This window comes from Staurois parvus, unplaced genomic scaffold (genome assembly GCF_062004578.1).
Source record: "Staurois parvus isolate SC_StPar_1 unplaced genomic scaffold, SC_StPar_1.0 ptg000049l, whole genome shotgun sequence".
NCBI lineage: Eukaryota > Metazoa > Chordata > Amphibia > Anura > Ranidae > Staurois > Staurois parvus.
The window spans coordinates 2,626,172-2,654,099 of record NW_028317845.1 but is presented as its reverse complement, the minus strand read 5'-3'; the positions used below and the strand labels follow the sequence as shown (position 1 = coordinate 2,654,099).

At 39.5% G+C, this 27,928-nt stretch overlaps 1 protein-coding gene across 22 annotated transcripts in view; it reads right to left on the bottom strand.

Moving 5' to 3' along the window:
• The window catches only part of KIF1A (kinesin family member 1A), a 192,758-nt gene that overhangs the window by 74,442 nt on the left and 90,388 nt on the right, over positions 1-27,928 (bottom strand). For 14 of the 22 annotated variants that reach the window (XM_089665886.1, XM_089665887.1, XM_089665888.1 and 11 more), the window contains exons 8-17: positions 24,037-24,114; positions 22,882-22,947; positions 21,453-21,470; positions 19,527-19,602; positions 12,703-12,781; positions 11,442-11,584; positions 7,374-7,573; positions 5,529-5,608; positions 3,746-3,821; positions 1,568-1,647 (exon numbers count right to left, since the gene is read on the bottom strand). In XM_089665886.1, coding sequence (XP_089522012.1) covers positions 1,568-1,647; positions 3,746-3,821; positions 5,529-5,608; positions 7,374-7,573; positions 11,442-11,584; positions 12,703-12,781; positions 19,527-19,602; positions 21,453-21,470; positions 22,882-22,947; positions 24,037-24,114 — 896 coding nt within the window. The remainder of the gene's footprint in view (positions 1-1,567; positions 1,648-3,745; positions 3,822-5,528; positions 5,609-7,373; positions 7,574-11,441; positions 11,585-12,702; positions 12,782-19,526; positions 19,603-21,452; positions 21,471-22,881; positions 22,948-24,036; positions 24,115-27,928) is intronic. The other 8 variants (XM_089665891.1, XM_089665897.1, XM_089665903.1 and 5 more) reach the window with 1 other exon arrangement.

The window sequence follows — 27,928 nt, the reverse complement described above, 5'->3', positions numbered from 1 at the left end:
TTCTATCGGGTTGAGGTCAGGCCATTCAAGTTTCTCCACCCCAAACCCACTCATCCATGTCTTTATGGACCTTGCTTTGTACACTTGTGCGCATTCATGTTGGAACAGGAAGGGGCCATCCCAAAACTGTTCCCACAAAGTTTGGAGAATGAAATTGTCCAAAATATCTTGGTATGCTGATGCCTTAAGAGTTCCCTTCACTAGAACTAAGGGGCCAAGCCTTAAAAACAACTACACACCATAATCCCCCCTTCAACAAACTTTACACTTGGCACAATGCAGTCTGGCATGTATCGTTCTCCTGGCAACTGCACAACCCAGACACATCCATCGGATTGCCAGACAAAGAAGCGTGATTCATCACTCCAGAGAACACATCTCCACTGTTCTAGAGTCCAGTGCTTTTCACCACCGCATCCAACGATTTGCATTGCACTCGGTAATCTAAGACTTGGATGCAGCTGCTCGGCCATGGAAACCTATTCCATGAAGGTCTCTATACACTGCTGTTGTGCTAATCTGAAGGTCACACGAAGTTTGGAGGTCTTTAGCTATTGACTCTGCAGACAGTTGGCTACTTCTGCGCATTGTGCGCTTCAGCATGGTCTGACCCCGCTCTGTCATTTTATGTGGCCTACCACTTTGTGGCTGAGTTGCTGCTGTTCCCAGTTGCTTCCACTTTGTTATAATACCACTAAAAGTTGACCGCGGAATATTTAGTAGCAAGTAAATTTCACAGATGGACTGATTGCACAGGTGGCAACCTATCAAGGTACCACGCTTGAATTCACTGATCTCCTGAAAGCGACCCATTCTTTCAAAAATGTTTGTAGAAGCAGTGTGCATGCCTAGGTGCTTGATTTTATATACTGGCCATGGAGGTGATTGGAACACCTGAATCCAATGATTTGGAGGGGTGTCCCAATACTTTTGGCAATATAGTATATATATATATATATATATATACACATACAGTATATATGTGTGTGTGTGTGTGTGTGTGTAAACTAAAGTGATAATTTGTTAAGGTTAGATATACAGTAGCATTCAGTTGATTCTACATTAAAGTGGTTGTAAACCTCCAACATGAAATATGAACAAAGCATATCCCTCTATAGTGTGTTCTTGTCTTAATCCAGAGCAGCAAGTGTCAATTCTGTCTGCTGCTTTGTTCCACTGATATAGGCATGACTCACTTTTGACAAGTTTTCCTGAAACCAAGAGAAAAATGGTGATAGGGAGGGTACAGTCTGTGATTGAGAGCCTCAGCTCTCTTCCTGTGTGCTGTGTGAAGGGGAGTGTGTATCTTCACTCAAATCAGCTCCCAGAGTGCTCCTCACTGATGTAACTTCAGCTCCCGTCCCCTGTTTTTCAGAGCCTGAGAGCTCCTGTGTAAATTCTGCTCTTTGAGTGGATGTAGGGGAAAGACAACTGTAGATAAACAGGTATAACTTATGTAGGATCATCTTTTCATCTCTGTTTATCGCTGAAACGAGTCACTTCACTGGGTATATGAAAGGGTTTACAACCTCTTTAGGCATTTTAAGAAAGTACTGTATGTTCTCACCTAGTGATGCCATCCTTGATATAATATAAGAGACACTCAGACATCAAGGGATCTTCATTAAGATTCACCAGGTGAGGAGTCTGGGGAAAACAAAAATAATATAAATTGTTACACACACTCCAGCGGTAGAATTAGAAAGGAAGAAAAAGAAAAACAAAAATCCTAAAACAGTAATTAACCACAAACACAAGTAAAAATAGGGTTCAGGATACAGATTTTTAATGGTTCGCTCAAAATAACACAGGGTGCATTGGCTCTTGTTCGGCAGCACTCCAAAAGACTGGAACACCCCTTAGAAATGGAGGAAGAACCTAGAGTTAGGAATCCACACACATACAGTCCAATGAGAGTGCCAGGGCTATCATCCAATTAAAATGAGGTTCCTGTACTCATTACTACCACTAGCCTAACCTGTCCTTCTGAAACTGTTTCAAATAGTAGATCACAGTACAGATCTATTTAGTATCTTCTTACCTGAGTCCATCTAAGCACGGTCAAAATTTCTAAGCTCTGATGAAGGGGGAGTCTGTTTTTTTGGCTATGAACCAATTTGATCATTAACAACTTTGGACTCTTGGACATTCCTTTGGCTCTCTCATTGGACTGTAGGTGCCTTGTAATTAACCATGACAGCCTGTCACATGGCTATGAAGCATGCATAAGATCTCATCAGTATAAACAGCTTATTTTGATGAGCTGGAGAAAAGGTGGAGGAAGATGGACAGACACTACACACCAGACCTACACCAACCTCCTTTGGGGAATAAACCCCAACAACTTCTGAGAGATTTTCCACCACTGCAGGGATGAACTGATAATCCATCAAATGGGGAATGGAAGGGTTGGGGAGACAATAATGAAAACTCAACAACACAACAGCACAAAGACATCAAGAGAAGACAACATTTCCTAATCATTACACTTTGTCACACAAACTGCTTAAAATTATAAGATTATATGACCATGACACATATGTCTCAAAAAAGAGGAATATAACCAGGGGCGGACTGACAACTCATGGGGCCCCCGGGCAATAGGGGATAATGGGGCCCCGGTGTCCTTGCCCAAACTCAAAAAAGCCTATGAAAAAGGTACCAGGGGCATCTCCCTACTGACCCCGGGCCCTCGGGCAGTGCCCGAGTTTCCAAATGGTCAGCCTACTGAGTCACATCTATAGTTCTACTATCAAAACAGCTCATGTTGCATGTTGATTGGAGAGCTATAGGTCTGAATCAGCAAGATTGTATCAAACTTCTACAGAGAGTCTACTGTTTCCACACAGAGAGCAAGGGTCCTTCTCCGCAGAATGCTGGCAGGGGAAAGTCTTTTCTACTAAGTCTTTAGCTGCTTTCTAAAGAAAAGAAAATGTATGACTTTGAACGGCTTTTGTTTTGATAAACCTGGCATGCATTTAGCTGATTCGGTTAGTACTTTACTGATTTACACAGATTCTGTTTTAAAGTATATGTAAACCCTCACCTTGTAAAACAACCCGTTCAGTTAAAAACAGAAATGAAAGGCAACACATTTGTGCATACATATAAACACCTTATACTGTAAATAAATATGTTTTTCCCCTTTTTTACAAGTGATCTCATACCCTCTGTTCTCAAATGCATCAGGAGCTCAGAACTAGGGAAAGAGAAGCAGCAGCAGACTGATCTTCCCATGGGATGGCTGTGCGGGGGGGGGGGGGAGGGCAAAAGTCTGATCATTGGAAAAGAGCAGACTGGGTTCCCAGCACAGCCAGAAAACTGACCACGCTGTGCTCTCCTGCCTTGTGTGGTCAGTTTTTTAAAAAAGGAAAGTAGAGGGGCTGGCAGGAACACCGGGGATCTCACACAAAGGAAGCAATACAGAGAGAACAGGATACTTTTTCATACAAGTAAATTGTACAGCAGGTACAAATCTGGACTATAGAATGTTGGGTTTACATATTCTTTAAATATTAATTTCAGGGTTTCTGGACATACAGACAATAATATTGCCTGCACACATGCAATCAAAGTTTAAGGGTTTTTTTATGGAACTGCTAGCTCTGTTTCTTTCCAATTCTGGAAAAAAAATCTATATAACAGAAAATTATTATCAATTACCATCTTTTTTTAATTAACAATAAATTCTTTCCCTAAAATAATAGAAATAAGTAATATTATAAGGTAAAAATTCATAGCTTACCTTTTTAGGTGAAAACACTCCAAGGGTTCCTCCATCTTCTCTCATAGCCACCCCCATCTCTGCCAACAGAGCTTCCCTGTTTGGAGAAGAAGGCAGACATGGATTATGAGACATCATACATGGCTGTTGTATCCAGTATCCAACCTCTTTTATTCCCACAGTGACTTTTTGCGAGGTGATTATCACCATTGTTAAAGAATAAATTAGAGGCTTTTTTTGCGTACAAAAATCTACTTAGAGGAAATCTTTATATGCCATTTTGAAATAATTAAAATTAGAAATTAAATAGTGAACAATAAAATGCAAGTTGATTGAGATTTTTTGTTCTGGGTGTCAATTTTATTTTATTTGTTTGTTATTTTTTTTAAGCTTCAAGTTTTCAAATTGAATGTTATTAGACTATTTTTACTTTCAAATTTCAAATTTTATTATTCATAAGAATAGAGTGAATCAGGAAAATATTGCATTTGGCAACTATTTGGAGCTGAAAATCATAGTAAGTATTTATTTCCTGTGATTATTAGCTCAGTCTAGTGGTTATAATAAGTTTTTTTCCTCTCTATTCTGTATGAATAGTAACAGTCAACCTGGGAAGAAAACAGTCTAATAACATTTGATCTAGTCCTGATTTGCACAGAACAAATGTGTATGCAGCTTATCAGATTGAATATCTTTGCAAATGTATTCATAAATAAGTGTTTTGTACTTTTCTTCTAGCTGCCTCTGGCTCAGTACACAGTAAAGGGGTGATGCAACAGACCAGGATCTGCATCATTGCATTGTTTGTGCTGTACATACAGGGGCAGTAAGGTGGGGGTTTTGGAAAGTGCAGGGCAAGGGATGGTGAGGGGAGAGGGTCATTTAAAGAAATGCTGTCATGAGAAAAATATGGATGGTACAAATACTGGCTACCTTTTAAAAAATGCTAGTTGCCTGGCTGTGTTTGGCTTTATTACTAATGAGCCCCTGACCAAGAACAAGCTTGTAGCAAAAGAAAAGTCAGAAATAATTGAATCTAAAGTTGTTCAAGGTACATGACTCAAATAACTGAAAGCGGTATTAAACTCCAAACCAAAAATGTAATATAGTGCAGCTTACCAAGCCTTAGATGTGGTGGCTGCATTAGTTTTCTATTTTTAGGCTTTATTCCTTCTATTTTTACCTGGTGATCTGGCCAGTAACATACCTCCTGTATTAGAGTGCCTCCACTCTGGATGAAGGAGCACAGGGGGCCTATTTGGACAGCGGCATTGTCAGTCTGGGGGAGGGGAGTGTTAAATGTACCAGAAGATTTATACATAGTAACACATTGACGCAAAACTCCAGCTAATACTTTAAAATCAGTTACAGCAAACAGTTTTTGTTTCCTTTTGGGATAAAGGTTTAACATTAATAAATAAAGGCTGAACATTTGAATCAACCCTGCCAGTGTTAAATGGTTTGTCTCATCCCCGTAAACTGATACATCTAGAAGAGAGCTTGTTCTTTTGAAAGACAACTGTCCATGGCTGGATCAACAGATGAAAATAGAAGAAAGTCTAAAAAAGAAAACTAATGCAGTCATCACATCTAAGCATTGGTAAGATGCAATATAATCAATATTTGTTTGGGGGTTTAGTACTGCTTGAAGCCACAGTAGAATTACGAGGGCCAGAAAATTAGCATCTAACAGTCAGCAATGGCATCTACTAATTTATTTAATGACAGGATTACTTTTAGGGATGTTTCAGGTGGCAGAATTTAGTAGCATTTCATTTTGTACCCCTAGTTAATAAAAAATTACCTGTCCATACGAATAGCTTCTGTACGGCGCAGCTTCTCCTCCCAGGTCTCATTGAGCTCAGCAATGATCTTCTCTGTTTCCTGCATTGAGAGAATGAAAGGTCAGTTTTAATACATGGGGAATTACTAAACAACACCAAAGACATTTCCCAAGAAAGAGGTTAATCCTTTCTGACTACTCTTAGGATGTAAATGGATCATCATCTGTTTACATCTGTTTTTCCATAGAGATGTATTGATGTCCATTTTTCATCTGTCAATGGATAGATGTAAATGCACAAAAGTTCCATATCAGTGAAATGGCCCTTAGACTCCGGTCACATCAAGCACAAATTTGAAATCGTGCGACTTTCAGTGAAGTCGCACGATTTCAAAGTCAGGGGACATGCTGATTTCAGGTGCGATTTGCAAGACATCTGACACAGATGTCTGCAAATCGCAACAAAGGTGCATGTACTACTTTAGAAATTAGTGCGGCTCCGACCAAGTTGGAACTGCACCGATGTGACCGCTGTAATTGCGGACAATAGGGTGCGAATTGGCATGCAATTTGCAAGTTGCATGGCATACAAATCGGATGCCAAGTTGCACCCAGTGCGACTTGGGTCTTAGAGAGAGGGGTACTCAGTGGGGCAGATTTACTAAAGCTGGAGCACTCAGAATCTGATGCAGCAGTGCATGGTAGCCAATCAGCTTCTTACTTCAACTTTTTCAATTACGGTAAACTATGATGGTAAAACCTGGAAGCTGATTGGTTTTTATTCAGAGCTGCACCAAACTTTACACTCCCTGGTTTTCGTACATCTTCCCCAGTTTAGCTATATTTAACTAGAATAATGGCTGCCCATGTGTTAATTATAAGTGCTTCTGCACTCACAGTTTTCACTTACTACTGCTGCAAAGTCCTACAAACACAGATTGATCTTGCCAATGAAGTCCACCTAATGCAGTTTCCTGTGATGGTGTGGCAACGATACTGCACTACTTCTGAATTCAGAGCAGAGCTGCCAGTCTCATGTAGGCTGTACCTGCTTTCACCAGGGGGCAGAAAAAAATGTTGTAGGGGGTGTGGCTATCAGCATTATCACTGCAGATTCACAAATCTGCAACTTGTCAATGCGCACCTAGACAAACCTAGTACTTTCTAGATTGACAGCACTGCCTCTGTTCCTGAAAACCTCACACTGAGAGCAGCAGTGCCTGGAAAGCATGTGAGACACAGATAAAAGAGGAAAATAACGGGGTAGATAAAGGAAGTCTTTTTTTTATTTTATGAGGTTTGTGCACCATAGTAGCTGGTTTTGGGACTTGTTAAGACAATTATACAGGAGCCTTCAGTTGCACTTTTAACTTTGCCTGAGCCTTACACTTTAGCTGAAACATCAGTGGTCAGAGATCACCTGAAGTCCTATCACTTTCCATCACACACTCCAGAGAGTGAATAACAGTGTCAAATAACAGAGCTCCATAGTAAAAAGTAAGGTAATCAATTAGATAGTTCCAATGTTTGATACTCTTAGTAGTTGGTGGTGGCAAGTGATGTCAGGCAGTTGACAAGGTGGGAACTATTAAGGCTTCAGGTAATCTCTGACCCCTGGCACACTACTGATGTGTTCAGAGAAAGTAAGTAAAGCCAAGTAAGTGGCAAATATGAAATGGACTTTACAGAGAAGGCTTGCATCACTGGAGAAACATGGAACAAGGAGGTCAACAATGGCAGCCTCCTATTTCTTTCTGTACAGGTTTTCTTTATAAATATTCCTTTATTAAAAATTAACTGATAGCATAACTGCCATAGTGTTGATAGCATCACCCAAATATATTATAGTTTCTGGAACAAACCTACCTTGAGCCTCTCAATGGCTTCTTCGCTTCCAGGAGTAAATGCAAGGCGCTCATGCAGGCTGCAAACGGAGGCGGCTCGACTAGACAACCCAGACATGGATGACGAAGGGCTCATGCCAGTCAGAGCATTTACGGCTGTGAAGAGATTGTCAGGACCATGACGCGTGTGTAGAACATTGGCGTTATCCACAGGACACACATCTATAAAGAGCAGGAGCCAAAGATAGGGCACGGGGAGATACCGAAACAAAGGACGTAGGAGAAAGAAGAATGTGAAAAAGGGGGTGAAATGTACAATGTAATGTGCAAAGAGAGGAAGTCGATCATCCAGAAAGTATCCAAAATAAGTGGCATAGGACATAAAAAGAAGAAATGAACACATGAGAGACAAAAGAAACAGATGGGATGTGTAATAGCCATAACATTATGTAATGTAAAATATATAAGATAAATATTACATTATATGAATGAAAATAAATAAATTATAGGTAAAACATGGAAAGATAGATGTTTAGGATGCACATGGAAAGAGGCATAGGAGAATTTATCACAAGGGATGGGAGAGCGAGGACAAGCAGGAAAGCGAGAAGAGAAACCTTTGTTTGGGTGTGGAAGATATATCAGAAGGAGAGGACACAAGGAACCAGGACTACATCTTATCATATGATACATTATACTGTCACGAGTTGTGAGCAATGCATCATACTGTAGAACACAGAAAGGAGCTATTCACAACACATTTCTTCAACAAAGAATACTTCAGATAATGGGAACATACATGGCTCCTGGCAAATGCAATAAAAAAGTCAAAATCAAATTTTTTCGCAAACTTTATATGAATACATACTGTATATAACAAGATTTGAAAAATATAAGAACAGTATTTGGCAGAAGTTGGTATAGCTGGGGATGACTTCCTGACACTCTAGTTACCATCCAATTAGTCCCTGGTCATGTTCCTAGCTATTAATAATAACTACCACTTTTCCTTCCATTTGTATTTAATTTTATGTTCTTTTTATGTCAATATATCAATGGATACCACTTAAAGTGACAAAAGTCAAACTATATTTCAGCTTAAAAAGAAGCATTCACATCCAGATTAAAGAAAGAACCCAGATATTTCACCTTAAGATATTATATTATCAAAGTTGTGCACTTTATGCATTTTTATTTGCCTTATTTAACTTACATTTTAGTTTAAGTTTTAGGAATCAGGAGTCAGTTCCAGTCTTAAGCTGGCCATAGATGGATTAATTTTTTTTTGATCAGCCAGTTGGCTGATCAAAAAAAAAAAAAAAAAGCAATTCCCCCATCTACACATTTGAGGTGGATAAGGGAATCCCCCAGGTGCGCTATTGTATTCTGACAGCAGGACTCCTCTCCTGCCAGAATACACTGATCAGCACTGCAGATGATTGGCTGCAAGCACTGATCGAGCCTTTGCAAATTAATTTTCCCTTAGCTTGGTGAATGAGGTAAAGCTCTCCTGATTTCCATCATCAAGCAGTGTGCAAACAAAAAAAGATTTCGTTTTTTAATTGCCTTGCAAGTGATTGGAAACTTTTTTTTAAGGCAAAGTTTTACCGCACTAAGCTAAAGAAAAGTTTAGGAAAGTTTAATTGCAAGTGAAAATTCCCTTGTGAAATGAACAGCCTATTTGCTTTTGTAAATCAATCCCATTGCTTCTCTTCTCCTGAGACTGCATAGGAGTTTCATATTGCATAGTTCCCTAGTTGTAATCATTTAAAGTAGTGGTCTCCAAACTGCGGCCCAGGGGCCAGATGTGGCCCTTTGCTTGCCTTTATCGGGCCCTTGGGTCACTATTCCATCCACTGACATCAACAATGAGGCATAATTCATGTTGCTGACACCAATGATGTGGCATAATTACTGTTGCCAACACCAACAGTGGGGCACTATTCCTACAACTGACAATAACAATAGGGCATAGGTTACTCCCACTGGCCCTAGTCCAGTCCCCTAAAGTCTGAAGGAAAGTAAACTGGCCCTTTGTTTAGAAAGTTTAGAGACCTCGGATTTAAAGTGTTGGCAGACAGTGTGTGAGGTCAAGGAGCTGACATAACAGTTGAACATCAGGTGAGCTCTATCCACGCCACTCAAGATAATGTCTGAGGCTTGGACAAAGTAACACTAAATAGGAGGCAAATGAAACTGTGAATTCCAATCATTTAGAACTACATTTTTTGTCTTTTGTGTGTAAGCCTATCCATGACTAGTTCTCCTTAATAAACAAGTTACAGTTGTGTATCACTGCATGCATGACAAGCTTCTAGTGTTTTAGATGTTGCTCGATATTATTTTAAAATAATTGTAACTGTGTCAAGGAAGAGCTAGCAAAAGGTTCCTTTAGTCCAGCCAACAATTACAACTAACCTAGAACAATAATGGAAATAGCAAGCTTCTTCCTAGTGGAATTGTTCAAGTTTAAGTAAACTTTAGAAGGCCACTCTTCTTTTGGCCAAGGTCATTCAAAAGTGTCTTTAAATACTTTTGGCATGTCACACACAGGGATTAGTAAAACCTGTAAAAATTTCATCTTTCAGATACATGCCCTGTAGTAGCTGTGGGCATCTTTAGTGCCAACTTCTGCATTAATAATAATAGCAGCTAGACAGCTACACAGAGAGTCTGGCAGCAAAATGGATTGATTTGGAATTAGCTGACACTTTTTACATTTTGTAAACTGCAAAGCTGGAAAAGTTGAACTTAACATTGCAAGTTTGATAACAAAAATAGCTGTTGGGTAGGAACTCCTGGAAGTGTGCCATTAAATTATAAGAGAAGACAAGGTGCACTGTTACACCTCCTAAGAACTGCTGGAAAATCTCATTATCTGTAGGCACACACATCAGCCTTCAGCAAATTGGTAAGAAATGTTATTTTAGTTTTAGAAGTAACAGCATTACATGTGATTGGTACACTAACCAAATATCACCACTGTCTACTGTCTATTGTAATCCTATATCCTTATCAGAATATGTGCAAACTCTAAAAATTGACTATATTTGTATCATAAATGATTTCTAGTACTGAGAAGATTGTGCATTACGGTGTCCATAAACATAAAGCACACTTTGGACGGATGTCTGTAATTCTTAGTTCTCTGCCTTTTAGGTCATTTTATAGCTACATGGGTATATTTAAACAGCAGCTCTGCCCAACACAAATGGCTCCAACCTTTCTGACATAGGATGAAATGTTGATCCCTGGCTGTATTGTTAAGGTCCTGGCAGGGGGATGTTCCCTTAGATTCTCAGCAGGCATAACATGATTCACTTGGAGCAAGGCCTGTCCCAAATGCAGCATCAGAAGGAGAAGGTCCCCCTGTTGGGATCTCAAGAGATCCTTAACAACACAGTGAAAGACCATAGTCTGCATATATTATTCCAAAGTGGTGTAATCCATTTTAGGTATGACTGCTGTATGATAGTTAGTAGGTAGTCCAAAGCCAGATTGTATGGCAACCTGTTATAAGAGAAAAAAACAGGCTGCCATTGCTGACCTAAATACGTTAGTTGTCTGACTGTTAGGTCACTGACCTGAAACAAGTATGCAGATCCTGAGCCCTGACTTTACTTGCTGCATGCTCTTTCCAGATGATCAACTCTGAAAATACTGAAGTTAAAGGATCAGTACAAAAGCCAGGCTGATGGCAATTTTGGAATGTAAATATCATATAAATATCTCCAATGGCAGGTACCCAGACATCATACAATCTTTCAGATACCCAGACATCAGACAAAAAACAATGATTCAAGACCAAAAAATATACAGTATTTTTGATCTTTCACTACTGCAATTCATCAGAACCCCTATGACTTCTAGCACCGGCCAAATCTCTGGACTTTAGGTTGAAAACTTTCAACCCAGCCAATATACCTTAAATCAATTGAGATGTTTTGCAGAGTCACCTGCAGCAGTTTGAGTCTCACATTAATTGCCAGCCTGCTGCCTGAACCTGTCAAAACCCAAGAGAACTACTGATAGGTCTCTAATGTCTTTGGGAACCATGAGATTTAAGGGGTTGGGTGTATTGGCCACTCACTGTCAATGATGTCGGATAATCCTTGGGCACCAAGAAGTTCTCTCAGACGGGCCACCTCATCTTTAAGTTCACGGATAAGCTTGTTGTTTGGATCTTCATTAATAACAGCATTGCAGCGAATCTGTTTAGCACGGTCAGCATATCTGAAGTAAAAAACCAGCAAATGTTATATTCTAACCATAAAAAGTTTATTGTTGCTTGTGTCCACTGAAAAGAAATCTACAGCACAAAAGAAAATACTGCATTGATAAACACACCGTAAAAGTATTGGTGTGAAGGCCAACTTTAACAATGATTTCAGCCTTTTATTCAACAAGACTGAATATGACCTGCAATTGGCTGCATGATCATACAAGAGACCTCCTCTCTATTGACTTGTGTACTATTTGCTAGATGATATAATACATCTGTCTGTATCCATCGGAATGCATGTATAGGATTATGTCACGTATGCATATAATAGGAACAAAGAGGTACTTAATATCTGCAGTTGCAGACCATAGTCATAGCAGACCATGTGACTGCTAGAAGTCCCAGCAAATCTCAGGCCACTTATTACTTTATGAGGTAGCTATAGTATTTAGCAAATACATTTGAATAAAAGTCATGAAAATAAAGCTTGGAAACTTCCATACAATTTCTATACATAATTCAAATAGCATTCTAAACTGCTAGGATTGTTGGGATCAATAATCCATCAAACTAAACTTATTGTGAGTCAGAGACTGGGAGTCAGAGACTGGGAGTCAAAGTTGGGATTCAGAAGTCAGTGTCAGCAGTCAGAATCACTATACTTTTTAAACTATACCCCCTCTCCCTCAGTTCGCCTCCTCGCTCCCTTTTCTGTTGCGTTTCATATTTCCTTTTAAAATGTCTCATCATACTTAATATAACTTTCTAACATATAAGTCGTATTCAACAGCATCATTACTATATTTTAACATAAAAAACACAAAGTTTTCAATAACGTGGAGCCCCCACGGGCCCAACAGTCATGATTGCTAAGCACATTGTCATTATATGTGAACATAAGCAATTTTATAGCTGGATTCAAGGTCATGATGAAGCGGGTTTCCTGCGAAATTATATTATACAGAAAATGTAAAAACTGACATAATACTATGACACCAATAACAATTGTGATACAAATTGAAATTTTCTTGTGCCAGAATCCACGATTCCCAAAATATTGATAAAAAATGTTGAGGCTACAATCCATGATCTTTTGTGTATGTGTGAATGGAATAAACAAATTTCTCACCGGAGGGTGCTGAGGGTCTCATCATAGTTGATATCTGCAGGACTTAAAGCAGCTACCATAGCAGTTCGGGAGTTTCCACCTGCCAAACAGATGTTGCAATTAGTGACCTCCAAAAAAACACTTTTCATTGCTGTATTCTAAATTGAAAGGATTTTAGTGTTAAATTAGTGGCCTCTGCTTTAAAGCTCCCTGGGAGAGATTTACAGAGCCACATATGGCCTTTTTCTCACCATTTCTGAATGTTGGTCTTCAAATAGTGAGAACTGTGAAAACTGTGAATAGCATAAAATCACTTTGCACACTCATAATGACCCATATGAACATAAATGGCAATAGTAGTTGTTTACTTTTTGTGAACTCAGATCATAATTATGTAAACTGTGCACTTTGTAGGTGCAAGCCTATTTTCCTAGGGCATGTGTATACCATATCTATCACTTTTCCTTCTAACAGTGTTTATTAAAACCTAGAAACAATGTTACCACAGTATAAATGTCATAGCTTCCAACTGTCCCTGATTTCTAGGGACTGTCCCCGATTTGAAACAAAGTCCCTCATTCCTCCTCATTTGTCCCTCATTTTGGTCTGATCTCTAAAGTTGTATATAAAATGCACTTTTTATTTTCAAAAGTGTTTTCCAGTGCTAAACCTTTCATCCAATTTCTAAATTGCTGCATTTGTAAGTTTCAAAAGCCAGTGAAAAGGAATAGTAGTGGTAAAAAAAGCACTTGTGGGTTTAACTAATCTTTTTTTTTAATAATTCTCCTTTAAGGGGGCATGGCAGGGATGTTTCCTATGGCTACATACTTTTGCTAATGGGTGTACCTCATTACCATCTCTAAAAGTTGGGAGCTATGTAAATGTGTATATAGGACACACTGCCAAAAGTGTGAATTAAGTTTACCTAACAGTTTGCCACATGTAAAGGTGCACACAAATAAATAGATAAACAACAGCAGAAAATACCACTAATGTCCAGTCAATCAGAAAGTCCCATTCAAATAATTGTTGCTTAAAAACCAAAACAGTTGCTAGTGCCATAAGTAACAGATTAACTTTAAGGTGCTCCAGGTGACCCCACATGGATTTAAACTCACCACAATGGATGGACCTTCTATTATTAGATAGGTTTCACTTCGCTTTTTTGCTTGGACCCCCCATTTTATCTCATTGCCAACTTGACCATTCATATATACTAGGATGCGATTTCTTCCAATGCAATACATTGTCACTCAAAAAACAGTATCAGGAAAAAAGTTCATTGCGCAAAGCAGCTGACTTTATTAAACCATATATAGCCTTACAATTACATTGCACTCACCGGCACCAGGTACATACAGCGTTTATGGTTAAGATGGCTGCTGCCGCCACAAGACTGGAAACTGGCTTGTACTCCAGGGATGGGATGTGACGTATTGGCTGGGGAACACTGCCTCAACTAGTTTTGTCTGTAATTGGGCATATTCAGGGCTTCCTGAAGTTGGTGATGAGATGCACAGTGGGTTCAACCAAAAAAGCACAGTGAGACCTATCTAGCAATCAAAGGTCCATCCATTGTGGTGAGTAAATCCATGTGGGGTCACCTGGGAGTGGTCACCTGTTTATCTGTTACTAGTGGCACCAGCACCTGTTTACCAATCTTTTGGTTTTTAGGCAACGATTATTTGAATGGAACTTACTGATACATTGGACATTAGTGGTATTTCCTGGTGTTGTTTATTTATCTATTTTTGTGCACCTTTACATGTGGCAAACTGTTTAGTAACCTTGATTCACATTTTTGGCAGTGTGGTCTATATACCCATCCTTATTTTTGGTTACTTTAGGTTTTGCCTCTGGAACAGTTTTCATTGTTAAATGTTGCCACAGTGTGCATATGTGCTAGACGTGGTTACATGTGCATGGTTTCACTGGCAAGCACATTGCAAAGCAGCTACACTATGAAGCCAGTGCTTATACAGCTCAATGAATTTTATAGACAGTATGTAGGTAGGCATTCAGGCTGCACTGAGAGCAGATGAGACCTGCAGTCTCCTATATACAACAAAAGTACACATACCCTAATGTAGCATTAACCCCAAAAACAAATATTTATTATATTGCAGCTCACCATTCCTTAGATGTGATAGATGGATTCATTCATTTTCTTTTTTTAGGCTTTCTTTTTTCTATTTTCACTTGGTGATCCAGCAAGTGTCATTCTTTTTTCAAAAGAATAAGCTCTCCAGCAGAACGTATAATTTATAATTTATAGAGATGAGACAAACAATTTAACACTAGCAGCGGTGTTTACAATGATCAACTTTACTCATGTAAAACCTTCATCCTAAAAGGATCAAAACTTGCTGTAAATGCTTTTAAAGTGTAAGCTGGAATTTGGCTTCAATCAGTGTATTTAAATCTGTAGTCCAGCTAGTACTCACCGCCCCTAGTCTAACAATGCTGCTGTCCATAGGTGCCCCTGTGCTTCTTCATCCAGAGTAGGGGCACACTAATACAAGAGGTTTGTTACTTGACCAGATCACCAGGTGAAAACATAGGCTAAAAGGCCTTGAAAAAAAAAAAAACTGATGCAGCACCACATCTAATGATTGGTAAGATGCAATATATACATTTTTTTTGTTTTGGGTTTCAAACTGCTTTAAACTTTTTTGTAAAAAGGTTACACCTCTTACTTACTTCCCTTGTAACCAACAGCTGGATTCTTTTCTAACTATTTTATACGCATGGCATAATTGAGAGCCTGATACCTGTTAATAAAGATGTACTGGGCAATATCTCCACTTATTTTGCCATTATTCTGCGAAGGGATATTAATCCAGCAAAATGTAAATTAACATTTTTACATTTTACATTTAACAATTTTTCATTTTTTTTTCACCTTTAATTTATTCAACAAACCTGTCATTTTAAGGTTTAGTTTTAATTTTTCTTAGCATTTTAAAAATCTCCCTGTGCTTTTCTGCCTTTATTTACAATAAAAATATGACTTCATAAACTCACAGCACTTAAAAACACTTTATATAATACACCAAGCTATAACATATTTATAGATGTGTAAAACTGGATTTTTGTACTCACCATAAAATCTATTTCTTGGAGTCCACTGAGGGACTGGACTCTGGCAAATTAAAAAACTGTAGGATAAACCCTCTTACTACCATCATGCTTCAGTTTTGTAGCAAAGTAGTACCAACAGAATGATCATAAACACAAAGCGGTGGGCCTTGTGCCCCTCAAGGAACTCCAAAAAATGTGTGTATATATTTAAAAAAATATTATAAATACCTTTTTAACCTTTCTTATAAGTGATTACATAACCTCTGTTCTCAGGTGCAAAAGAGCTGGTGGTGGGCATTATAGAGGGTATGTTAGGGAAAAGCACAGAAAGAGCAGCATACTGATCTTCCCAGTGAACGGCTGTGCGGGGGAGGGGTATTGGCTGTCAGCACAATTCTTGAACATTTTAAGACAGGCAGCCTGTTTACCCAGGAGAGCCAGAAAACTGACCGTGCTGGGATGGGCGTGCATCTATGCCTAGTGTGGTCAATTTGAAATCGGAAAGCAGGGGGACTGGCAGGATTACCAGGTATTTCACACAAAGAGACCGGAATACTTTTTATCTCAAGTACATGGTAAAACAGACACATATGAGGATATGAAATGTTGGGGTAACATATTCTCTAAACCATCAGAACATGCAAAAGCAGTTCAACTAACAGGCCCAAGAAACAGGTACTGCCTACAGCTAGGGATGAGCTGAATGCCCCTGGATTCGGTGTGAAGCAGGTTTGGTGAAGATTACAGAAGTTCGGGTGCCAAACTAGAAACAAACACAAAAATATCCCATGATGTACCATGCAAGCCAATCATTAGGATTGGATTATGTTGGAGGTTAGTCCTTTTTTTTGCCAAGCATGTGGCCTGTTATGGTTAAAGATGAGGGGGGGGGGTGACACATGGTCTGCCAGATTGGATGCTCATAAAAGGGTCTGGTGAGGATTTCTGAGGTGAACCCATACTGTTTTTTTGTGGTTAATTTTTTTGCTTGGGGTCCTCATTCAAACTCATACCAGACCTGAAGGGCCTTGCATAAATTATGGAGGGAACCCCACACAATGTTTTTGTAAACTATCCTAGCTGCTTTGCTTACTTGGCGGGGATTCCTGGCCAGTAAATTTATGGGGCCTGGATGATATGACTGGTTAAGGACACAGTGGGTACTGGTACCCACCTCTTTTTTAACAACCCTGACAAGGGAAACTGTCATATAAAGTATAATGACAGGAGAAAAACCTGCTACTATTTATGATGTTTGGCTCCTGCTGAATGGAATGAAAGTACAACATTCAGACAAGACAAGCAATGTTCAGCCTGAAACTGTGTTCAGACTGAAAAAGGTGCTCATCCCTAGTGGCAGGGAAAGCCAAAAAACCCAAGAAGTATTCACAGATCTAGTAGCGTGCACCTTACAAGGGAAAGGGGGACAGGACCCTAGGAACCATGAGCTACAGCCATCTGCTCTATGCATTCTATAAGGAATGGATCACCCAAAGCAGCGATAAGATCTCTTTTTTTACCAGTCACACGTGGTTTGACAGACAGAATGAGATTAAGGGCAGAACCCACCAGACAGAACAAGGCTCTAGAAAGGGCTTCCAACCACCTATCAGCTGGGTCCCAAGGACAGGCATGTCCTCTACACGAAAAGTAAGTGCTGAATCCACAGTAGGAATAGACAGTTATTGCACAAAATCCTCACCAAGGTTAATAAGCATTAAAAGGGGAGCATACAGTTTAATAGAATGTTTACAGCCCCATACATAAATAGTTGGTATAGCAGGTGCAAAAGGAAGGTCTTTGTGGCATCAGAAGTTTTACACCACCCAAGACTGGAAACAGTAGTGGTAGAAGCAACAGGATGATCCTTCATAGAGGTAAGCACTGCATCAGTTAGTCCAAATTGTCTCCTTTAACCACTTTTTGTCCATACATGAACCCATACGTCCTCGGGTTAAGGCGGTTATATTGGGACCAGGGCTGTAGCTGCAATCATGACCATGGTATCTTTCTTTTTCAGCCAGAGATGCTCTTTCATGTAAAGGCGATTCTAGCGGCTACATATTCCCTGGATTGCTTTTACATGTTGAGAAAAATGCTCCCCCACCACCTTCTACTTCCTTTCCAGGCTGTCCTGTTCCACTGGGGAGCCCAGGACTCAAGTCGGCGGATCTGCTGGCTTAGCATTTGAATGACCGAGGACTGGAAGTTCCCCAATCATCTATATGGTCTGGATTTGTCACTTCCAGTTTCGCTCAGATGTAAACATTCAAAATTCAGTTGGTTCAGCAGAGACCAGATAAATTTCGATCCATGTCTAGAGCCTCCTGCTCGTCAGAAGTCTATCCACCTTGATTGTGTGGATGGAGGGAACTGTTTGGTTATTTTTTGTTCAGCCCATTGGTTGAGTGAAATAATGGTACATCTATGTCCAGCCTTACACAGCAGACTTGAAGAAAAGGTGTCTATTCACCTAGCACACTAGCAAAAAAAAAAAAAAATAGGCATGCTGGTAGTAGGAGGGGTTATCCTGAATTGACCTACAATTTTTCTTTGACAGTGTTCAATCCTCCTGTAGGTGGCAGCATAACCCAAATTTAAATAAAAGCATTTATACTCCCATAGACTGATTCTTATAGCATCATACATATTAATAGAAGACAAAATACTATCCTGTATTCATACTACCCTTATCTCTTTATGTAATTTTTTTATTGTATTAAACAAAACACTATAATTTAATGAAAATACATTATACTCTTTGTATGCAACACCTTAAAATTCCCACTGAAATAGGTTGTATGATATGATAAAATATTGGGACGTGGTGTAAAACAGAGAAAAGCCTTAGTGGTATGAATAGTTATATAGTTTACAGTGCTTGCCTCAGTGTTTAATATCTATAGGGTTGCTGGAAGCTAAGTAAGCAAAGGATAGATTTACAATTAGATGAAAATGATAACACATCTGTTCAAATGCAATAACAGATCTTAAAATGAATGTGATTCTAAAGGTTTAACAAACATGTCAATACTTACCTGCTGTGTGCAGTGGTTTTGCACAAAGTAGCTTGGATCCTCCTCTTCTCAGGTCCCCCTCCGGCTCTCCTGGCCCCTCTATCCTGTCAGATGCCCCCACAACAAGCAGCTTGCTATGGGGGCACCCGCTGCTCCGTGTGTTCATTCACACACGGAGCCATGGCTCGGCCTCGCCCCCTCTCTCCAGTGCAGATCGCTGAATCAATTAGGGGATTAGGTGAGCATTAGGGGGAGCTGGGGTTGGGAGGGGGGGGGGTGGTGCATGCAGAAGGTTTTTTACCTTCATGCATAGAATACATGAAGGTAAAAAACCTTGAACCTTTAGAACCACTTTAACTCTTCACAGAACAGCGTGTGAACTGCTGTCTCTTCAGCTTCACTTGCCCAGTAGATGATTCATTCTGCGATACAGCATATGTATGTGGGAATAGACAGACTGTTGATTCTTTGTCTTCATTATAAATGAGGGAACTTTTGTTTTTCATTACATCATCTCAGTCCAGTTTCAGTTAAAACCTGACAAGTATGTTGCCAGTTTATGATAACTGAAATACCAAAAATGCATTGAATGAGGTGAAAACAAGATAAAACAACTCTGCTGCATTTGCAGATGCCCCCCTTGAAATGATGGATTGCCAGGTTTTCTTGTTCTTTTATAGACAGGTCCAAAGTATTGTCATCAGCTGCTGTTTAAAACATAAAGGGGGAAATATAAAAAAATATTACCCAGGTTCTCTCTTAAAAGCCAGGTGAGTACAGAGTCTCTGTATGGAATAAAATCATTCTTCTTCTTTTTCTTATTCTGAGTAGAACATAAAACAAGACATTCATAAGGAGAATATTTAACATTTTAGAAAAATACAAAAATAGAGCAATTTTCATTGTCCCCACATTCACCTTGTCACCTTCTACTATTTAATTTTCACTTAATTTTTTTTTCATCAAGCAACAAAGCAGGCAGATCACCTCTACAGTATAACCTCCTTCCTTTACATATGTTTTGCATTTATAAAACAAGAACAATTTTTCCAAAAGATAATTTAGAAATAAAAGCACTTATGGCACAGAACTTCTAAGCTTTTCCTTATCGCATAATTCCCAAGAGTGAAATTTAGAGTTTTCATTGCCCTGAAATGTCTGTGAAATACAGAAGAATTTGATGAAATTAAAGCGGATCTTCAACCTTGAAAACAACTTTTCTCCTCTTGGTCATTCCCCCTTCCCTTTATTACACAAATAGCTGATCACCTAGACTAATGACATCAATGCCTCCTGGGTTATCTGACATGCACTGGGAGCACTCAGGTCATTCCATGCAGTAAAGTAGGAGGGGGTGAGCCTAGCGGCCTGAACCTGGAAGAGCCAGCAGCCTCCCAATGATGTCACAGGAGAAGATGGCAGCGTGGGATCCAAGCGCTGATTGTGGAAAAAAGAACCTCAGCAGGACAATGCTGGAACTGCTGGATGGGTAAGTATCTGAACTGAGGATAACCCAGCATCAGGTAAACAGGGAGAAAAAAAATAATACGGGGAAGGTTGAAGATCCAGTTTAGGGACATTTTGTTGTTTTTTTACGAATGCAATGGACTTTCTTTCAATGGTGTTTATTTATAGGTTGCACAACTGATATATCAAGAAAGGGTGCTACAATCCAATAAACAGACACTGCAGGTCTAGTGTATCAGACCCATCAATAAGGCAGAATTATACAACCAATCAATCAGAAGCCAACCATTTTCAAATATGGGGACAATTACGGGAAGGGGTAGAAAGGGAAGAAAAGAAAAATAGGGGGAATAGGGGAGGGATAGGGGAGAGAGGGGTGGAGCCAGGAGTTGAGTGCCACAGGGTTGTTCAGAACATATATTGATCTATCTCATGGGACAGAGTGAGTCGCAGAGATCAAACAAGCATTGATCAAAGTTCACCTGGAAAAAACAGCAGATCAAGGGGTCCCAAATCGTCTTAAATTTGGGCATTGAATCTGTAAGTTATGCAGTCATGTTTTCATTTGACAATGTATTGTGCATTCATCAAAGTTCACCTGTAAACAAGAGACCCAGGGGTCCCAGATTTCCCTAAATTTGGACATTGAATCTGTAAGTTATGCAGTCATGTTTTCATTTGACAATGTATTGTGCATTCATCAAAGTTCACCTGTAACAAGAGACCCAGGGGTCACAGATTTCCCTAAATTTGGACATTGAAACTGTAAGTTATGCTGTCATGTTTTCATTTGAAAATGTATTGTGCATTATTTTCCTAACTTTAGGTAGATAGAGAGTGGTGGATAACCAAGGTTTTGCAATTGTTTGTTTAGTTGCTGTCAGGAGTGCAATGGACTTTAATTGTCACCTAGAGGTTGCAGAGGCTTCTTTTAACTATCCTGGACCAGCATCAAACAACAGCTCCCTTTAACCTCATTATGTTACTCTTGTTTAGAGACAGAAAAAAGAAAATTTTGAAAAAAAAAAGTAAAGCCACAATGCAGGAAATTTTACATAGGCAGCTCAATAAGCGAAGTTGAGAGTAGTAGTTGAGAGTAAATTAGTTGTGTTTAAATTACTGCTCATAGCTATTCCCTATATATACTTTATTCATCTTTGAAAGTATCATAAACATTTACATAAAGCAATAGATGAGTAAACCCACCTTATTGGTTCCAGAATCCTGAATGGAAAAAACAGAAAAGAAAAGACAAGTCAGCTAATACATTACAGATACACAGTATATAGATTACAGGCATAATATTCTGGAGGAGTTGAAAGGATTTACACTAAGCATCAAAGATACTGTGCCTGTCATAGGAGGTTGAAATGTTAAGAGAAAGCTTTATTGTTGAGAGTCCTGAGCACTGTCACGTTGCATGACAAGGCAGTGTTTATTCCTACCTCCTCTTAGCCACCTCACCACTGATAGACAGTGAGGTTGATTTACTAAAGGCAAATAGACTGTGCACTTTGCCAGTGCAGTTGTACTCATTTTCCTTAGTAATTGTGATGTGGTAAAACCTCACTTTGGAAAGAGTACCCGATAGGCGCAAGGAAAATAATTTAAAAAAAAAATTTAAGTTTTTTTTTTTTGCATTAATGCATTCTCTGCATTAGGTAAAAATAATCCCACTACTTGTTCCCCCCAACATTACCAGCAGCCTCTCATGATCCAGCTTTCTCCTGTCTTCAGCACTTCACCTTTCACTTCCTGGTCTCACAGGAGACTCTGAGAGCAGCGGGAGCCATAGGCTCTTGCTGCTGTCAGTCAAATTCTGTGAGGAGGGAGCAGGGGGCATGGCCGCATCGTGCTGTGTGTGTCTATGGAAGCACACAGCCCCACTCAGGAGCGCACCCATCTAGGTGCACTATCAGCACACCGCTTGCTGAAGGGAAATTTGTGAGAACAAGGAGTGGACAGTGCCAGCAGGGGACTGCAGAAGAGGAGGTAAAAAAATGCTCCGTGCAATACCATTACAAAGAGCAGGTAAGTATAACATCTTTTGTATTTTAATTTTAAAAAATTGCCTTTACAAATCGCTTTATTGCCAATTTAACATCTTAATTCTGGCACCATTATCATCTGTCCCAGACTCTATTGCTCCATGAGATGGGATTATGTAATTAGAACAGAGCTTTTTATTAAAGTGGAAAGCAAAAGCCCTTTTGATTGGCTCTGCAGAGGCAGATGAGATGGAAGGGCTCCTATCCACTCCATAGTACCTTGGAATAGACCTACTTCAGTAGCAGAGCGCTCAAAGCATACATAAAGCACACAAAAATAGATTCACCAGAACACTTTAGTATTGTGCCAGGCTTAGATTTTTCACAAAAATATAAAATAATGATCTGACAAATTATATTGCAGCTGGTTTATTTTTTCTTATGCTAAAAAATTGAGTTCCTATTTGGTTGATATAAGCTACAATTCCATTTTTCCAGGTTAGTGTTTATAGATCAGTCTTTGCATTCTTTAGATGTAAATTCAGACACAGCCATATTCATTATTTCAATGTTGACAGTATTGGTTTGGTCAAGATGGACATGGCTGTGTTGTTATTTGTCTGGCATTAATATAAAGAGGCACTCACCATTTCAGCAAGAGCAGAGATAACCTTTCCCAGAGTTGTTAGAGACTTATTGATATTTGCTCCTTCCTAAATGAGGAAAAGATGAACAGTTGAAATTATAGGGAATCTATAAAGGATTTGAGTCAGTATTTTTTATTAGGTTTATATGCTATAATATTTCTGTTACAGATACATATACATTTACAATTACATTTATTCTATGACAAATGAGTCCCAGAATACTATGAGATTTCTAATAGCAAAGCAAAACTGCCTGCCTTCAAGCTCACTCTGTATAATTGAAACCTCAGATTAAGCTATTCTAAGAGAAGGGGGAAGTGAGGGATGAATCGCATATTTGCTTCTGTGTTAATGTGACTTTTACCTCTGACCATAACAAAAAAAAAGGAATATTCAAAATTGATATGTGTCGTTATTAACTTTATACATATGTTTTAGCAAGTAGCATGCAGTGAGTGAATTTCAGGCACTACAGCAATGACTGTGTCACAAACTGAATTATTGAGTAGGTGGGCTGTCCTCTCCCTCTGCATCTAAAACTATGCAGGAACAGCCGTTTACATTTTGGATCGGTAACATCGGCCATTTTTAATGAATAATTTCACCTTATGGAACATGTTACATCAGTTTTTAGGGTGGAACATGTAACATGTTCCCATAGCCGCAGCTGCAGCCCCCCCCCCTCCCTCTGACAGATAGTACAAGGAGAAGTCTCCCCATACTATCTGTCAAATTTGAAAACAGCGTGGCAATGTGGGGCAGACGTCTGTGAATTAATGAACTGCAAGTCTCGGCAGCCTTAGCGGCTGTGGGCTTGTAGTTTTCAATGAACTACTACCATACTGTGGAGTTCATTGAAGCTGCCTGTCAGAACATTTGCTTGACTGTACATCCCGTATGGCAAGCATATATTCTGACAGGTCTGCAGGAGACCTGCATGGCAACAGCGATCTACAGATCAGTGGTGCAATGCTTTCCAGGCTCAAGTAGACAAAAGTAATAAATGCACATTTTACCTGCAAAAAAATGTGCATTTATTATTTTTGCCTAAAAGGTGAACTTATCCTTTAACACTAGGCAAATCTTCCAAGTCTTGCTAAGCATTTAATTGTAAATCCACACATTAATAATTTTAATAGAGGAATGGAATGTCACCTTTAGTCTTGTCCCTTTTGCACCAGTGGAATCTGCTCTTTCACTTCCTGCAAGGTCCACAAGACTGATTTTGCTGACCTGTAAGAAAAAAATACAAATAAATCATTATCCAATTTCTCCCACAACTTCAATGTCAGTTGGGCTGATTTTCTGCGAAAAAATATTTAAATTATAAAATAAAATAACAGCATGAATTTGTGGTTATAATTAGGATTTACAGTGCCTTGAAAAAGTATTCATACCCCAGGAAACTTTCCACATTTTGTCATGTTACAACCAAAAACGTAAATGTATTTTATTGGGATTTTATGTGATAGATCAACACAAAGTGGCAGGTGCTGTGAATGGAATGGAGGCCGGGCTGCAACACGTTTCAGAAGCTCCACCTCCTTTGTCAAACAAGACTTGACAAAGGAAGTGGAGCTTCTGAAACGTGTTACAGCCCACCCTCCATTCCATTCACAGCACCTGTTACTTCTCTCTACTACCGACAGGAAGGCATTCAGAGACGCCATTCATCCATATCTCCTCCCGGGCCATGCATATTTAACTGGATCTGCTTCTTTAATGTCCCTGGCTCTGGTGTCTTTCATCTGCCACACTCGCTGAGGGATTTTAAGATGTACATTTCTTTATAATAAAATACTATTGCTTTTATCTACACTTACCTGGCATCGTGCTTGTCGTTTGTTTGCATAATTAGTAAATAGAGCCTACCTGTGTGTAATTTAATCTCTGTATAAATACAGCTGTTCTGAAACCCTCAGAGGTTTGTTAGAGAACATTAGTGAACAAACTGCATCATGAAGGCCAAGGAACACACCAGCAGGTCAGGGATAAAGTTGTGGAGAAGTTTAAAGCAGAGTTAGGTCATAAAAAAATATTCCAAGCTTTGAACATCTCACAGAGCACTGTTCAATTCATCATTCAAAAATGTAAAGAGTATGGCACAACTGTAAACCTACCAAGAGGCCCATGGTAACTCTGGAGGAGCTGCAGAGATCCACAGCTCAGGTGGAAGAATCTGTCCACAGGACAACTATTAGTCGTGCACTCCTCAAATCTGGCCTTTATGGAAGAGTGGCAAGAAGAAAGCCATTGTTGAAAGAAAGCCATAAGAAGTCCAGTTTGCAGTTGGCAAGAAGCCTTGCGGGGGACACAGCAAACATGTGGAAGAAGTTGCTCTTGTCAGATGAGACCAAACTTGAACTTTTCGGCCTAAAAGCAAAATGCTGTGTGGAAGACAACTAACACTGCACATCACCCTGAACACATCATCCCCACCGTGAAACATGGTGGTGGCAGCATCATGTTGTGGGGATGCTTTTCTTCAGCAGGGACAGGGAAACTGGTCCAAGTTGATGGGAAAAAGGATGGAGCCAAATACAAAGCAATGTTAGAAGAAAACCTGTTAGAGTCTGCAAAAGACTTGAGACAAGGCGGAGGTTCACCTTTCAGCAGGATAATGACCCCAAACATACAGCCAGAGCTACAATGGAATGGCTTAGACCAGGGTTTCTCAACCAGGTTTTCGTGTAACCTTAGGGTTTCTCCAGAGGTTGCCAGGGGTTCCTTGAGCAATGAGCAGTTTTTGCCTCTCAGGTAGGTTCCCACTGACACCATTGATCTTTATAGCAATCTGTAAGGTGGTAATTCTTCCTAATGACCACAAGTGTAAGGAGCTTTCTTACCTCTGACTATCACACTAATGTATCATGAATTGTAGATAAATTAATTTTTCGCAGGGGTTCCCTGAGACCGGAAAGTTATGTCAAGGGTTCCTCTGCATTGAAATGGTTGAGAAAGGCTGGTTTAGATCAAAGCATATTCATGTGTTAGAATAGCCCAGTCAAAGTCCAGACCTATATCCAATTGAGAATCTGTGGCAATACTTGAAAATTGCTGTTCACAGACACTCTCCATCCAATCTGACAGAGTTTGAGCTAATTTGTAAAGAAGAATGGACAAATATTTCACTCTCTAGATGTGCAAAGCTGGTAGAGACATCCCCAAAAAGACTTGCAGCTTTAATTGCAGCAACAGTTGGTTCTACAAAGTATTGACTCAGGGGGGCTGAATACAAATGCATGCCACAATTTTTAGATATTTATTTGTAAAAAGGTTTGAAAACCATTTATCATTTTCCTTCCACTTCACAATTATGTGCCACTTTGTGTTGGTCTATCACATAAAATTCCAATAAAATACATTTACGTTTTTGGTTGTAACATGACAAAATGTAGAAAATGTCAAGGGGTAAGAATACGTTTTCAAGGCACTGTATAACAGTTGATATAAGGTGATATAATCACTATGCAGTAGAACCCAAAAATGTGTCTTTTACAATATAGCTCAGCCTTTCTCAACCTTTTCAACACAGAGGAACCCTTTAAATAACTTTCCAGCCTCAGGGAACCCCTGCTAAAAATTCCTATATCTACAACTCATGATACGTAAGTGTGATGGTCAGTGGGAAGAATCCTCCTTACACTTGTGGTCACTGGGAAGAATTACTTCCTTACAGATAGCTAAAAAAAACAATGGTGTCAGTGGGAACCTTTCCAAAAGGCTGAAATTGCTCATTGCTCAAGGAACCTCTAGCAATCTCTGGAGGAACCCTGGTTGAAAAAGTTTGATATAGCTAGTAGAAAAAAGTATTTGATTGAAATTAGTTATTTTTCTAACAAATAATTTAAGGTACCATGGGAAAGCTTTTGTCCATGATCTTATTTGCTTACAGGATTGGCAGTGGATGGATAATTTAAAAAAATATTTTTACATAACAAAACACAAGGCCCAACAACTAACCTGAGCCTAACAGCCTGGTACAACGTAAAATGTGTGCTGGGCTCCCCATGACTGTAGGGTCAGACAGTAGTAAAAACTTGACAAAGGGTCTAACTCTTTACCACTAAAATAAGCAATTTAATTAATTCACAATCCCTGACCTGCCCAAGCAGCAATCATTGTTTATGAAAGTGTTGAAAAGTGTAAAGCTAAATTTGAAAGCCAGGGAATCTATGTAAAGTGAAATGTTTTTAATTCTGAAAAAAAAGAAAATATCAAAACCATTAAAACCCATTATGTTTTGTAGTCATTTCTTTCACAATAAAAATATAAACTGTGGTTTTCTTGACAGCATATATTTTTGATTTTTAGTATGTGCATGTCCAGATCGATAGTGGTGTCCAATGCTTTGCTATGGGTCACCTTTTACTGTTTGAGGACTAATAATATTTCTGTATAGCATGCAGGTGTCACTGCTGTAACAGATGTTCATAACACAACTGTAGTCTGTGGTAAGGAGATCTCCATAGAAACAACATAAAATGTGTAAATTAGGTGAATGAGAACATACAGTAATTACAGTCACCTACAGCCAATTAGGACGGCTGAAGACCAGCACCAGCAGAAGCAGGGGAGAGAATGCTAGGATTGGCGAGGGACCTCGTGGACATCAGACCACTGGACCATATGTAGGTAGGTGCGGTGTGTTTCCTCCACTGTAAGTGGCGCTCAACCAGAACGGTACCAGAGGCAGAGGAGAAGTCAGGAGAAACATTGTTTATGGTTTCCGGGTCCCCTGAGGCAGCGTTCTGGTTGGCTACACTGCACCCATGGGTCAGTAGTCTTTTTAAGTTTCTGCCCCAAGGTTTTGGTGCAACTTTTGCAAAGAGAATGGGAGAGGGAAAGAGCACCCATCTGTCAGGGAAAGTGATAGTGGCAGGGAGAGATTCCTGAGGAGGAGGGACAGAATAGCGATTCCTTGATGAAGTCACATGACTGGATGATGCAACACATTCGAAAGAGCTGGTCATGTCACGCCACAAAACCGGAAGTGTACGGTCAGCCATTTTGTTGGTTGTTTATCTCAATACATGCCTATAAACAG